The sequence below is a fragment of the Oncorhynchus clarkii genome, chromosome 17, assembly GCF_045791955.1.
Source record: "Oncorhynchus clarkii lewisi isolate Uvic-CL-2024 chromosome 17, UVic_Ocla_1.0, whole genome shotgun sequence".
Classification (NCBI taxonomy): Eukaryota; Metazoa; Chordata; class Actinopteri; order Salmoniformes; family Salmonidae; genus Oncorhynchus; species Oncorhynchus clarkii.
In genome coordinates, this window is record NC_092163.1 from 70,916,088 (window position 1) to 70,932,327 (window position 16,240).

General features: G+C 42.0%; 1 protein-coding gene across 1 annotated transcript; it reads left to right on the top strand.

The window, feature by feature from the left end:
• The first annotated feature begins 814 nt into the window (after positions 1-814).
• On the top strand, positions 815-14,288 carry LOC139371354 (protein Wnt-2b-A-like). The gene is made up of 5 exons (XM_071111702.1): positions 815-984; positions 4,607-4,827; positions 8,248-8,525; positions 8,830-9,094; positions 9,937-14,288. Exons 1-5 carry the CDS (start codon positions 815-817, stop codon positions 10,170-10,172), a joined length of 1,170 nt encoding a protein of 389 aa, XP_070967803.1. The 3' UTR covers positions 10,173-14,288.
• Positions 14,289-16,240: the final 1,952 nt, after the last annotated feature.

Here is a 16,240-nt window from a genome sequence, read left to right on the forward strand (position 1 = left end):
TACTTGTTAGATATTACTGCACTGTTGGAACTAGAAGCACAAGCATTTCGCTACACTCGCATTAACATTTTCTAACCATGTGTATGTGACCAATAAAATTCCATTTGTTTTGTCAAATTATTCCAAATATGGAGATCACCAATATTTAAACGGCTATGTAAGGTAGATAACTTTTATTTGTCGACATCTAAATATAACGTCCCTGACCTCACCGTGCACATACCGGTGTTTGTAATTGTCTAACAAAAGGGGGGCATGGACAGCTGACGTGCTGGTGCAGTGTTTTGTCCTTCAGTCCCGACTAAGAAGAAGACCGCGGCGTAGCTATCTGTCTCATCCTCGGACAGATGAGTGACTGACTTTACCTGCCCGGGACAAGCAGTGGTTTCAGTGCCATCTTTTTTCACAGTCTGTGATACCCGTGTTTGGGTTTGCAACTTCTTCAGCTTCACCTGTTATTCACGTCGAATATCAAACAAATAGCCTGGGCTACAAAAACAATAGGCAACAACGAGGGAAAGTGTTATCGTTGGCAACCCGAACATCTGGCTGGACATTTGACAGTTTCTCAGAAGATTTGTCTTAATTCGATATACTTTTACCAGACTGACTTTTGATGAGCACTGCCTCGTCTCGAATAAACCAGAGACAAACAATGGCATTGATGAACTGACAAGATATCAAATTAGCCTTTTGAAACAAGATGGATAAAATTGTTCAACTTCTATAGATAGGCAGGTTTTCCCCCAATTATGAACAGCAAACCATCGCCCAGGACTTGTATTCTTCATTTTATATTGTATGCCTTCTGTTTATGAAATTAGAAATGTTTTGTTTCTTCAAACCCCGAGGATATTCCAGGACCAGGACTGGGTCTCGAAATGGGACAATATCCCGACACTCCTCCAACTCAACCTCAAAGCTATACTTCACCTTTATTCTGCTGCTTCTCATCTTCACGCCTAGAGTGGATTCTTCCTGGTGGTGAGTGCTTTCTTTCATGTGCGCTTGATCCTGCTGAAATAATCATATCGTTTCTATCCAAGATTACATCTTTAATTTATGTCTAGGAGAGCTCTGTCATTGATATCCAAGATTAGATCTGAGTTTCCAGTGGTTTTGGATGACCAGTTGTCTTCTTAATGAGCTAATTCTAGAATATTCCAAGACCTTGCAAAAGCTAGCCCTATTTATGTTGGCTATTTGGGAGTCGAAAATATAAGTGGGAAGAAGTCATATTGCCTAATGCATATATAATGGATAAATATGAATGTAAGAAATAAAGACATCATTATAAACTCATTAAATATGCGAAACATTTTGAACAAAGTCAAGATCAAATGTAAAGCATGTTTGGATTTCAATGAAGGTTTTAGGGAAATGGTTTAGGCATACAATCAAAAATTCTATAATAATAATTAATTTTGTAAGAGTATATTCTGAGGAGGCAACATTTGCTTTTCACTGAAACCTGAGTTCATGTCTATGTTTATCCCAAGCCTGAGATTGCCAATTATGTCTTGAGAAATTTGAATTATCCTCGGGATGCAGGAGATGGGAACAATAACAAACACTAAATGATAGGCTATATCACTATTATGTGGCAATTGAAACACATTCAATATTCAAATAGTTTAACTCAATACACCCTTTGAAGTCTATATCTCCATCACACCTTAGAATTAGACTTATACCCTGCTGGGACCTGTAAAGAGAGCACAGCCAACTCCAATTCAAACAGCCACAGGGGGGGATGTGTGTGGATTGGAGTTTTAAAACATCAAAACAAACAACTGCACACTGTGTTCATGAAGATACATGGACTGAGGGACTTTCCACTATCAATCTTGCATATTGGAAATGGCAGATGCAGGCAGTGGTGCATGAAAAAGTGTTCCTTGATGATTTCTCTTGAGGGTAAGAAGCCAGGGTGTATAAAGGACGTGCCTACCTCCAACACTCCAATCTTACTGTGCAAAACATGATAAATCAGCTTTCGGCTAGGGGCAAAATCTTAATTTTCTATTCTGTTTTTATAGTTGAACTAGTTAAAGTAGATTAAATAATTCAAGTGGGCTCAACTCAAAAAGTAATTTTATATAAACAACACTGAGGAATTGTATGACTGAATAAAAATAAGGCAGTGTGTGTAATTAAAACAGTGAAGTGAGGCAGAGCGGGGAGACATGGTAGCTCTCTCCAGACTAAGGGTCTAAATATGATTTATATAGTCCAGTTTTTTTTCTCATCATGATCTTGATCATTCAGATAAGCAGCAACGTGTTCTCTGGTGTTCTGGACTGATTGTCCTCCCTCCAAACTACGTATGAGGCGTAGAAACAGTCAGGGTCTTTTGGCTCAGCTCTCTACTCTCTCTATGGAGAGAATAAACACTGTGTCTCTGCTCTGCTTTCCTGCTCAGGCTCTGGCAGCAGGGAATTAAGGCAGATTGTTGGGGGGAAGGGACAGGGACAGCCATAACTGGAATGGAAACCCTTTTCTGTTGATGTCTCAGTGGCACGACACACAATGTAGCTGTGATTAAGCCTGGCAGTAATGATGTTCGGTCATCGTAGGGAGCGGGAATATTAGAGGAATATGCCAGCTTATACAGCTCACACTGGTGACTTATAGGAGACTGGGTACTTATAGGACACTGGTGACTTATAGGACACTGGTGACTTATAGGAGACTGGATACTTATAGGAGACTGGATACTTATAGGAGACTGGATACTTATAGGAGACTGGGTACTTATAGGAGACTGGGTACTTATAGGAGACTGGATACTTATAGGAGACTGGATACTTATAGGAGACTGGATACTTATAGGAGACTGGGTACTTATAGGAGACTGGGTACCTATAGGAGACTGGATACTTATAGGAGACTGGGTACTTAAAGGAGACTGGGTACCTATAGGAGACTGGATACTTATAGGAGACTGGGTACCTACCTATAGGAGACTGGATACTTATAGGAGACTGGATACTTATAGGAGACTGGGTACCTATAGGAGACTGGGTACCTATAGGAGACTATACTTATAGGAGACTGGCAACTTATAGGAGACTGGCAACTTATAGGATACTTATAGGAGACTGGAGACATATAGGAGACTTATAGGATACTTATACCAGACTGGTCACTCATAGGAGACTGGGGACTTATAGGAGACTTGGCACTTATAGGATAATGGATACTTATAGGAGACGGGGTACTTATAGGAGACTGGATACTTATAGGAGACTGGATACTTATAGGAGACTGGATACTTATAGGAGACTGGGTACTTATAGGAGACTGGGTACCTATAGGAGACTGGATACTTATAGGAGACTGGGTACTTATAGGAGACTGGGTACCTATAGGAGACTGGATACTTATAGGAGACTGGGTACCTACCTATAGGAGACTGGATACTTATAGGAGACTGGATACTTATAGGAGACTGGGTACCTATAGGAGACTTGGTACCTATAGGAGACTATACTTATAGGAGACTGGCAACTTATAGGATACTTATAGGAGACTGGAGACATATAGGAGACTTATAGGATACTTATACCAGACTGGTCACTCATAGGAGACTGGGGACTTATAGGAGACTTGGCACTTATAGGATAATGGATACTTATAGGAGACTGGGTACTTATAGGAGACTGGATACTTATAGGACACTGGTGACTTATAGGAGACTGGATACTTATAGGAGACTGGATACTAATAGGATAATGGATACTTATAGGAGACTGGGTACTTATAGGAGACTGGATACTTATAGGACACTGGTGACTTATAGGAGACTGGATACTTATAGGAGACTGGATACTTATAGGAGACTGGATACTTATAGGAGACGGGGTACTTATAGGAGACTGGGTACTTATAGGAGACTGGTGACTTGTACCAGACTGGCAACTTGTTGGAGACTGGATACTTATAGGATACTTATATGAGACTGGAGACTTATAGGAGACTGAAGATACTTATAGGAGACTTATATGAGACTGGAGTCTTATAGGAGACTTATAGGAGACTGGAGTCTTATAGGAGACTTTTAGGAGACTGGAGTCTTATATGAGACGTATAGGAGACTGGAGTCTTATAGGAGAATGGAGCCTTATAGGAGACTTATAGGAGACTGGAGACTTATAGGATACTGGCGACTTATAGGAGACTGGAGATACTTATAGGAGACTGGAGTCTTATAGGAGACTCTGTGTTCCTATTCCAGTCTCAGTGGTCAGGGGTCACTCTTAGTTAACTGTGTGGACTCTTCCCTGTCTGTGAAAGTGCTTCTGAAGATCTCACACTTCATAACACTTTTATGGCATGTTTCACAGCGTGGGATTACAATGAAGCGGGACAGAATGGTTAAATGCACACTTTGTAAGAATTCCTGCTGTTCAATAGTCAATTAAACTGACGATGAATACCCATTGATTCTTGAAAAATATAGCTTGTCACGCATCTGACTGGACCTGACTTCACAATATACAGTATATTGTCCTTCAGAAAGAAAACTAGAAAGAATAATAATAATCGTCCCTGGAAGTTTCCCTGGGCCTCCCACTGACAATGCACCTGTCTATCTGATCTGCAGGTACATTGGAGCCCTGGGTGCACGGGTGATCTGTGACAACATTCCAGGCCTGGTGAACAAGCAGCGCCAGCTGTGCCAGCGCCACCCGGACCTCATGCAGTCTATTGGGGAGGGTGCCAAGGAGTGGATCCGCGAGTGCCAGCACCAGTTCCGCCACCATCGCTGGAACTGCAGCACATTGGACCGAGACCACACCGTCTTTGGCAGGGTCATGCTGCGCAGTAAGTCTGTGTGTGTCCGTGTTTGCGTCTCTGTGTGTGTGTGTGTGTGTGTGTGTGTGTGTGTGTGTGTGTGTGTGTGTGTGTTAAGAGGTTTAGTATTCAACCACTTGAATCTTGGATGTAACATTCACTACATGAATTTGATACAGTACATAAAAGTGATGGATTATTGTAGACTATTACATAACTATAACGGGACCGCTCAGTTTCCTTTTAGACTTACAGACATCCCAGCCTTAAAGGGAAATGTCCAACAATGTTCAACTTCATGTTCATCATCTCCAGCACCTCTCTAACATCAGCATACGTGAAAATGGCACGTTTCTATGTTTTGTAGTAAAAAAGATAGAGGAATATGTGTTTTTCCAAGACATCATCGGTGTGCATCGTGTAATTCTTACCAATTATGAGGAGTCGTTGCCTACTAATTGCCTACTAATTTGTCTACTAATTGTCCTGTTATTGTCTACTAATTGGTTGATGTCATTGCAAACACAGATCTTAGTCTATCTTTTTTTTTTTTTTACAAAACATAAAAACATGATATTTTCACATATGCTGATGGTGTGAAATTTCCCTTTAAGGGTATATGCATGTTATATACATATCTCAGTTCAACACTTCATACAACAGTTTATCATCTCTATGTACAGATGCGGTCAAATATATTGGCACCCCTTGCAATTGTGTGCAATGTAGCAGAATGTTCTGTTTTCTCTTTTCAATGGAATGGCTGTTTTTACCCTGTAAGCACCTGCAACTTACCACAGGTGAGATAAATTACATAGAAAATGAGAAAACTTGCCTCCAACCCAATGAATTAGAATTTTTGAATGTTTAATAATTTCTCAATTTTTTACTATGAAGTGAAAAATCTCAAATTCAGTTTAGGTAATTTTTTCTTGGTTCAAACAAATACAAAAAATGTGAACATGAAAAGTTTTTTCAATTTCAACTTCTTTTAGAATAAATAGATAATCGTGCAAGGGTTCTGTCTGCATTAAAGCCCTTTTGTGGCGACAACTCATTATGATTGGCTGGGCCTGGCTCCCCAGAGGGTGGACCTGTCTCCCCAGAGGGTGGACCTGTCTCCCCAGAGGGTGGATCTGGCTCCCCAGAGGGGGGACCTGTCTCCCCAGTGGGTGGACCTGGCTCCCAAGTGAGTGGGCCTATGCCCCCCAGGACCCACCCATGGCTGCCCCTCTGCCCAGTCATGTGAAATCCATAGATTAAGGCCTAATTTATTTATTTCAATTAACTGACTGAACACCTGATGAAACTAAGGAGTATTTAATACATCAGCTGTCCAGGTGGCTGGTCTCAGACGATCCCGCAGGTGAAGAAGTCAGATGTGGAGGTCCTGGGCAGGCGTGGTTACACTTGATCTGTGGTTGTGAGGCCGGTTGGATATACTGCCAAATTGTGAGGCGGCTTATGGTAGAGAAATGAACATTCAATTCTCTGGCATCAGCTCTGTTGGACATTCCTGCAGTCAGCATGCCAATTGCACACTCCCTCAAATCTTGAGACAGCTGTGGCATTATGTTGTGTGACAAAACTGCACATTTTAGAGTGGCCTTTTATTGTCCCCTATACACTGTGTAATGATCATGCTGTTTAATCAGCTTCTCGATATGCCACACCTGTCAGGTGGATGGATTATCTTGGCAAAGGAGTAATGCTCACTAACAGGGATGTAAGCAAATTTATGCACAACATTTTAGAGAAATACGCTTTTTGTGTGTATTGAACATTTCTGGAATCTTTTATTTCAGCTCATGAAAAATGGGATTATGTTGTGTTTACATTTTTGTTCAGTAATAGTTTCACCTTCTCCAGGAATGAGGAGAGTTGCAGAAAGTGGGTATTCTCTGAAGACAGGTAGCAGATAGAGAGATCCACATGGTGATGTCTAAACAGTAATAGGAGATGTAAATATTTGGGTAGATGTTTCTGGCAGGCAGACAAAGCCGTGCTCCCTGACATATCGCCTGTGTTCTGGTTCATTGCGTGAGGAGGAATGAAAACTAGAGGTGGGTGGGAAAAGCAGACCAAATAACCCTGTATCTGCTCTCCTCTCAGATGACAAGATACCTAGTGACTGAGAAAGCTGCCATCTGGTGCAAATTAAAGGGTGAAAACGAGAGGCACCTTAAATGGGCTGTTGGTAGCCATGTTTCTTTGTTCTAGCTATCCACCATAGGCCTGCTGTACATGGACGGATTGTACAGGAACATTGTACAGAGACAAACATGCCCAAGTTTCAAGGAACGTAGACACTGTTTAAATTTAGATTGCATGGGATATAGTGCACACAAACAGATTTTAATCAAATATAGGCATGTTTGTTTCTGTGCAATGTCATCTGGACTATGCAAGTCGAAAGCTTTCAGTTGGGCATATGTTAGTGTTCAAAGCATGAAGTTGGCTCTAGACTGATGTAACTACAGTGTAACGACATGATTACTACAACAAAACAAACTCTGCTAGTATAGTGTAACCGCCTGTTTGAGACTGAATTTGTTTTGCCTGTTTGAGACTGACTTTGTTTTGCCTGTTTAAGACTGACTTTGTTTTGCCTGTTTGAGACTGACTTTGTTTTGCCTGTTTAAGACTGACTTTGTTTTGCCTGTTTGAGACTGACTTTGTTTTGCCTGTTTAAGACTGACTTTGTTTTGCCTGTTTAAGACAGACTTTGTTTTGCCTGTTTAAGACTGACTTTGTTTTGCCTGTTTAAGACTGACTTTGTTTTGCCTGTTTAAGACTGACTTTGTTTTGCCTGTTTGAGACTGACTCTGTTTTGCCTGTTTAAGACTGACTTTGTTTTGCCTGTTTAAGACTGACTTTGTTTTGACCAAAAAAAACAAAGATAAAAACAGCTCCAGCCTCACTTTCACCAATTCAGACCATCTATTTCTATTGTGAATTGGCCATAACCAGGGACGGCCAGCTCTAGTTCCATGTGGACTGTCTACGGTTTTCCTACTCTTCAACTTGGTGACTGATTATAGAACTGACAAATGAGGTGTGTGTACTCTCAATCCATTCAATCAATTCCATAATAAATTACATTCATGAATCAGGGAGTGTAGACAATTCCAACTACTGAATCCTGCAAGATACTGTTCTTAATTATACAACTACCTTTTTTGCCAAAGCTGAGATGCTGAAAAATAAATTTGCCCACGCAACAGAGGTCTATGTCTATATTGGTCCACTAATACAGGACTAGTAAAGGCCCAGTGCACTAATTATTTTAAACTTTTTAAATAAAGTTATTATTATTTGTTAAAAATTCTTGTGGTGCTGCAGCACCCCTACTTCCCACAGCTATGGGAACACATCTGCAACCTCGCTTCCCTGACCCTATCTAACGATGACATCTTCTAACACAAAATCTCCTCCATCATATCACCCCAGGTAGCCGGGAGGCAGCATTTGTGTACGCCATCTCCTCGGCAGGCGTGGTTTATGCAATTACCAGGGCCTGCAGCCAGGGGGACCTCAAGATCTGCAGCTGCGACGCCCAAAAGCGGGGCCAGGCTAGTGACGACAGGGGCGAATTTGACTGGGGCGGCTGCAGCGACAACATCAACTATGGCATCAAGTTCACCAAGACCTTTGTTGATGCCAGAGAAAAGATGGTGAAGGACGCTCGGGCACTGATGAATCTACACAACAACCGCTGTGGACGAATGGTGAGCAATGGCGTAGGGGTTAAGGGGCATTATACTTTTTGAAATGTGCACTGTGATGCATCTGGACTTGATACACACAGCTTAACTGGCTGACAGGCAGTCCCTTTCAACTAACAGAGCATGCTATAACTACTGTGTAACAACACGGTTACTACAATGGAACAGACATTGCTGGTAAAATTCAAGCCACTGTTGAACAGACATTCTGTAAATGCTCTAGACGTGAATAGTGAGTTACTGGGTTGGTCACAAGTGAGCCTGTGTCTTAACCACCAATGACATTATCCAACCATTTCGATTTCAGGCAGTGAAGCGCTTTATGAAACTGGAGTGCAAGTGTCATGGCGTCAGCGGCTCCTGTGCCCTTAGAACCTGCTGGCTGGCCATGTCAGACTTCCGGAGGACCGGGGACTACCTCCGGAAGAAGTACAACACGGCCATCGAGGTGACCATGAACCAGGATGGCACCGGGTTCATGGTGGCTGACAAGGACTTCAAGGGAACCACCAAGAATGAGCTGGTGTATGTAGAAAAGTCCCCTGACTACTGCCTCATGGACAGAGCAGCAGGTGGGTCAACTCAACCAGTTCAAGGTGTTAGGTAGGGCCAGGAGTTTTTCTTCAACACATGACCTGACAGAGAAAAACACAGATGTTTTAGCTATGGCTAAGAGGAAATCTCTTTATGCAAAAAAATTGAGTATATGATTCAGAATAATATCACACTTAGTCATACATAGTTTAATGGATGTTATTCAAGTAATTATCACCAAACGTATATTTTGCCATCAGAAACCTAGCTGCTCTGAGTCAAGACTGTTACCCAGAAGGTAGATAATACAGCGGCCTACTCCTCAAACACGTCTATGAGAATACCAGACTCATCTGCCGAAGGCCTGCATACCTGCATAGCTTAGAGTTCAATTATTTGACCTTTAACTTCTCTCTAATTCCAACTGTGTTTTCTCTGCCTTGGTAATCTCTGTTTCTCACGCTCCTCATGTCCTATCACTTCAGCAGAGAGTTCAAAGAGCTCTAGAACAGCTAACAGGCTCTGGTTATGATACCTTGGATGTATTGTGTGTTACTGGTATCTTCCTAATCTCTGTTAGGCCTATGGTTATAGGTTGACACCTAGTGAACTAATGTTAATTAAGAAGAGAAGCTACACTACGCCCCTAGACTACTTCAAGGTACAGCAGGGCTGATTTTAAAAGGCTCTCGTATCCGCTAATCTCTATTGTATAGGAATTCACACCCTAAGGATACAACAGGGTCATTTTTCAAATCCTTCTGTGGTCCCTATTAAGCTCCACTCCCAAATGCTCAAGTGGAATACCTCCACTCACACCCCTTCACTCACGGGCCGGCTTGTCTTTAACCATGGCGTCTGTCTTGTGCCCTCTCCAAAGGCTCCCTGGGAACGGCAGGGAGAGTCTGCAACAAGTCTTCTAGAGGCACAGACAGCTGCGAGGTCATGTGTTGCGGACGGGGCTACGACACAATGCGCGCCAAGCGAGTCACCAAGTGCGAGTGCAAGTTCAAGTGGTGTTGCGCCGTGGAGTGTAAGGACTGTGAGAACACTGTGGACGTTCACACCTGTAAGCCCCACAGGCGACCCGATTGGCTGGACCAAACCAGACGCTGAGGCCCATTCTTTAAAAGGACGTAGCAGTGGTCAGCTGCATTGTGGGATATGTATTTCCTACCCCTGACTCCTTACGGACTCCTTTCGGACCTCCATTACCTCTGACAACCCCTTCTAAAGTGACATCCTAAAGAACCTTTCCCAAGGCGCCGTATCCCAACCTGGTTTGGATGGTGCAGTACTGTATGGAACTGTTCGGTGGGAAGGCTTTCTAAGAGAATGGTTGGGCTGGGAGAGGGGATAGTTCCTATTTATGTTTTTGTTTGTTTGTGTTGATTGTGTGCTGCTTCCAAGGTGCTGAGGACACTATTTTTCTACAGACATTCATTCACACAGTATCTGTTGTGGAAATGCAGAACAGGACATTGGACTGTGAGCACACCAGAGATTGAGTTAGGATTGTTGGCTGGTGTATGTGTTGTTGTTTTTTTGCTTTGTTTAAGACTATGTTCTCTCTAAATCTGTGATCACTTTGTTCAGTGTTTCATTGGCCTTACAATAGAAAGAGATGAAGAACTGAAATTGTACTCTGCTTGATATAATGGAAAGACTGACATGTATTCAGTTGTTAGGAGTAAAAAATTATATTTAAAAAAGGAGGACTTACCCTCATGCCTTACCCTACTGGTAAAGTGCATTGGGATGGATGTACAGCAGAAAGTCTAACGATCAACGTTTACCGCGGGCCAGAGAGCTGCTCTATAGACACTAATGTAAAGTACCATTCAAAACATTTAGACACACCTCCTCATTCAATGGTTTTTCTTTATTGTACATTTTCTTTATTGTACATTCATACATTCTACATTGTAGAATAATAGTGAAGACATCTTAACTATGAAATAACACATATGGAATCATGTAGTAACCAAAAAGGTTTTAAACAAATCTAAATATATTTTATATTTGAGTTGCCACCCTTTGCCTTGATGACAGCTTTGCACACTCTTACCATTCTCTCAACCAGCTTCACCTGGAATGCTTTTCCAACAGTCTTGAAGGAGTTCCCAAATATGCTGAGCACTTGTCTGCTTTTCCTTCACTCTGCGGTTCAACTCATCCCAAACCATCTCAATTGGGTTGAGGTCTGGTGATTGTGGAGGCCAGGTCATCTGATGCAGCAGCTCCATCACTCTCCACATAATGGTCAAATATCCCTTACACAGCCTGGAGGTGTGTTGGGTCACTGTCCTGTTGAAAAACAAATGATAGTCCCGCTAAACGCAAATCAGATGGGATGGCGTATCACTGCAGAATGATGTGGTAGCCATGCTGGTTAAGTGTGCCTTGAATTCTAAATAAATCACAGACAGCGTCACCAGTAAAGCACCCCCACACCATCACACCTCCTTCTCCATGCTTCATGGTGGGAACCACACATGCAGCGATAATCCGTTCAGCTACTCTGCGTCTCACAAAGACACGGCGAATGGAACCAAAAATCTCAAATTTGGACTCATCAGACCAAAGGACAGATTTCCACCGGTCTAATGTCCATTGCTCGTGTTTCTTGGCCCAAGCAAGTCTCATCTTATCATTGGTGTCCTTTAGTAGTGGTTTCTTTTCAGCAATTCGACTATGAAGGCCTGATTCACACAGTCTCCTCTGAACAGTTGATGTTCACATGTGTCTGTTACTTGAACTCTGTGAAGCATTTATTTGGGCTGCAATTTCTGAAGCTGGTAACTCTAATGAACTTATCATCTGCAGCAGAGGTAACTCTGGGTCTTCCTTTCCTGTGGCGGTCCTCATGAGAGCCAGTTTCATCATAGCGCTTGATGGTCTTTGCGACTGCACGGATTGACTGACCTTCATGTCTTAAACTCATGGACTCTTTGCTTATTTGAACTGTTCTTGCCATAATAATGGACTTGGTCTTTTACCAAATTGGGCTAACTTCTGTATACCACCTCTACCTTGTCACAACACAACTGATTGGCTCAAACGCATTAAGAAGGAAAGAAATTCCACAAATTAACATTTAAAAAGGCACACCTGTTAATTGAAATGCATTCCAGGTGACTACCTCATTAAGCTAGTTGAGAGAATGCCAAGAGTGTGCAAAGCTGTCATAAAGGCATAGGGTGGTTACTTTGAAGAATCTAAAATATATTTAGATTTGTTTAACACTTTTTTGTTTACTACATGATGATCTGTTATTTCATAGTGGTGATGTCTTCACTATTATTCCACAATGTAGAAAATAGCAAAAATAAAGAAAAACCCTGGTATGAGTAGGTGTCCAAAATTCTGACTGTTACTGTAGCTAAATACGAAGCAAAGAAATTCATTTAAATAAATGTTTCTGTTATAAGAGTTAAGTGAAACAAACGTTGTCGACTGAGATGGATAGTATGTCTCCTCTCTCTTCAGTGTGACAGGTACTCTTACAGTATGTGCTATCAATCTATTATTGTACGTGTTCCTAAATGTATATGGTGTGATGGATGGGAGCTGTCATCTCTTATTATTTATCACTGGTTTCCAATTACTGAAGCTGCTAGCTTCTACTGTATATTCAGAAAGTATTCAGACCCCTTGACTTTGTTCACATTTTGTTACATTACAGCCTTATTCTTAACATTTTTCTCATCAATCTACACAATACCCCATAATGACAAAGTGAAAACAGGTTTTTACAAATGTTTGAAAATGTATTACAAATAAAAAAACAGAAATACCTTTTTTACATAAGTATTCAGACCCTTTGCTATGAGACTTGAAATTGAGCTCGGATGCATCTTGTTTCCATTGATCATTCTTGAGATGTTTCTACAACTTTATTGGAATCCACCTGTGGTAAATGAAATTGATTGGACATGATTGGGAAAGGCACACCCCTGTCTATATATCTGACATGCACAGTTGACAGTGCAAAAAAAAAACAGCTCTGAGGTTGAACGAATTGTCTGCAGGATTTTGTCGCGGCACAGATCTGGGGACAGGTACCAAAAAATGTCTGCAGTATTGAAGGTCCCCAAGAACATAGTGACCTCCATCATTCTTAAATGGAAGAAGTTTGGAGCCACCAAGCCTCTTTCTAGGGCTGGCCGCCTGGCCAAACTGAGCAATCAAGGGAGTGGGCCATGGTCAGGGAGGTGACCATGAACCCAATGGTCACTCTGACAGAGCTCCAGAGTTCCTCTGTGGAGATAGGATAACCTTCCAGAAGGACAACCATCTCTGCAGCACTCCACCAATCAGACCTTTATGGTAGAGTGGACAAAGCCACTCCTCAGAAAAAGACACATGACAGCCCGCTTGAAGTTTGCCAAAAGGCACCTAAAGGACTCTCAGACAATGAGAAACAAGAATCTCTGGACTGATGAAACCAAGATTGAACTCTTTGGCCTGAATGCCAAGTGTCACATCTGTAGAAAACCTGACACCATTCCTACGGTGATGCATGGTAATGCCAGCATCATGCTTTGAGGATGTTTTTCAGCTGCAGGGACTGGGAGAGAGACTGGGAGACTAATCAGAATCAAGGGAAAGATGAATGGAGCAAAGTACAGAGATATCCTTGATGAAAACCTGCTCCAGGGCGCTCAGGACCTCAGACTTGGGCGAAGGTTCACCTTCCAACAGGACAACAACCCTAAGCACACAGCCAAGACAAGTTTCTGAATGTCCTTGAGTGGCCCAGCCAGAGCACCGACTTGAACCCGATCAAACATCTCTGGAGACATCTGAAAATAGCTGTGCAACCTGTCAAAGCTTGAGAGGATCTGCAGAGAAGAATGGGAGAAACTCCCCAAATACAGATGTGCCAAGTTTTAAGGTCGTACTCAAGAACACTCAAGGCTGTAATTGCTGCCAAAGGTGCTTCAACAAAGTACTGAGTAAAGGTGTCTAAATACTTATGTAAATGTGATATTTCAGGTTTTTATTTGTAATACATTTGCAAAAAATTCTAACAACCTGTTTTTTGTGTGTATTGTGTGTAGAATTCTATCAATTTTAGAATAAGGCTGTAATTGAACAAAAGCAGTAAAATCCATGTGATGATCATAACTACTTTTTAAGCTGAATGAGGTGTCAGTTTATGTTAAAAATATCAACATTTTCAAATGTAAATGGTAACTGATATGATTTTAATGCAATGTTCTCGAACGGTTGGGAGTGGTGGGCAAAGTTGTATTGTAATGTCAGTTGAAGGGTTATTGTCACCTTGGGTAAGACCCAAAAATACCACACTTGTTCTATATTAAACCTTGTTGATCCTTCTGTCATTCACATCAGATTTCTTCCATCCTCATACTGCTGCCCATGTCGCTGAGATACAGGAGCTGATATTCACTGAATGTAGGCCCTGTTCTTGAGTAATTCATTACATTAAGATATATTAAAAAAAGTCCTCCTAATGTCAGCGCCAGACTCAGCACTCGCCAAATCCGTGGTGAAGGGCCTCCAATTACAACAGAGTACTCCTCACCAATGCCAGAAATTGGAATTATTTCTCTATTTCATAGACTGTATAAACCAGGGGATATTATGTAGACTGTTTTCTTTACACAGAGCATTATTGTAAAATGATTAGTCATATTAATCACTTTCGAAAAAAGCTTTTATTGGTCTCTAAATCTTTTTAAAGGGCAGTGCAGCTGTGTCCTTGTGGAAATGTCCTGCCAAATCTCATGTAGTGAACATGGAACAGGAAACACCTGCCTTTCTCACATCAGTCTTTTAAAATAACCAGCTTGTCACTGCCTGCATTCTCCTCCCATCATAGTGATATCTAATGGGCATCTATTTAGTGACAGGACGATCATTCTAAAATTGTCCCAGGGGAAAAAAAGCTGAGGTTGGAAGACCTCAATGCACTCAGTGACACAATAAAAATAAACAAGTATCGTAATGTATTAACTTCTTAAATCATACAACAGTTAGTTTACATGCAAAATCATCTTTATCAGTATCAATTATTGTAATTTCTATTTATTTACTACAAAAGTTACTGGGGGCCTCTGCGGTTCACTATGCACTCCTTGCCAAATCTGTCATAAATTCAACAAGATATGAATCATAGCATATTGTGGTAAACCCATAGTCAGTACACATCCCACACCTGGTCCCACCGCGCTGCGATCTAGGGGGCTGCTTTAGAGTTGGGTGGTGGGTCAGTGTTTGGTTGAGCCATGTGCTTGCTACTTACCTGTCTGTCCGAGCCGACCGCAGTCCACAACAGCGCAGCATAGCAGCAGGCTTAGGGTCAGTGCCAGGGATAGGTCCCTGGGGCAGATTTATAGGGGAGTTAATTGTAATATATATACGTGACCTTCAGGGACATGTATGGCAAAGTTCCCAGGCGAGGTTCATGGTCTATTAACACGTTCGCTGTCCGGGTGAGATTACCGGGCTGGCGGCAGAGGATTAACACATGAAAACCCTTATCTAGTGAGTCAACTGTCAAGAATGCGTCTCTCGCCAAGTTTTTGTGTAACTGTCTGTTTCTGTAGAGAGGATGAACAGAAGATGGATACGAAGATAGCGTCTGCTCAGTTATAGGCCAACCCTTTTTCCACGAATGTGCTGACCCAGGCCAAATCTTGCTCGACCTAGAACTAAAGTCTTGTGTAATTAGTTAGATGCTCGATTATGTTCTGCGCCCAGAAGAGATCGGAACCGGAACGAGGAGCTCCACCCTCTCTCTTTGCAAGTTACGGGCAAGTCTATAGGCCAAATTGCCCCTCCACTTCCGAAATTCAAAATATATTAACACCTGTGAAATAGTGTATGGTCCAAAGAACCGGAACTAATGTTGCTGGTTATCTCACGACTAATGCTGCTGGTTATCTCACGACTAATGCTGCTGGTTATCTCACGACTAATGCTGCTGGTTATCTCACTACTAATGCTGCTGGTTATCTCACGACTAATGCTGCTGGTTATCTCACGACTAATGCTGTTGGTTATCTCACGACTAATGCTGCTGGTTATCTCACGCATGCCGTTGTATCATGACAGATCTGTGTTACCATTTATGTTTACGTAGTCTGTCTACGAGAGATTAACTTGAACCGCACTGTGCTGGCTCAGATTTCTTCGGTCTCATCCAGTACGGTTCC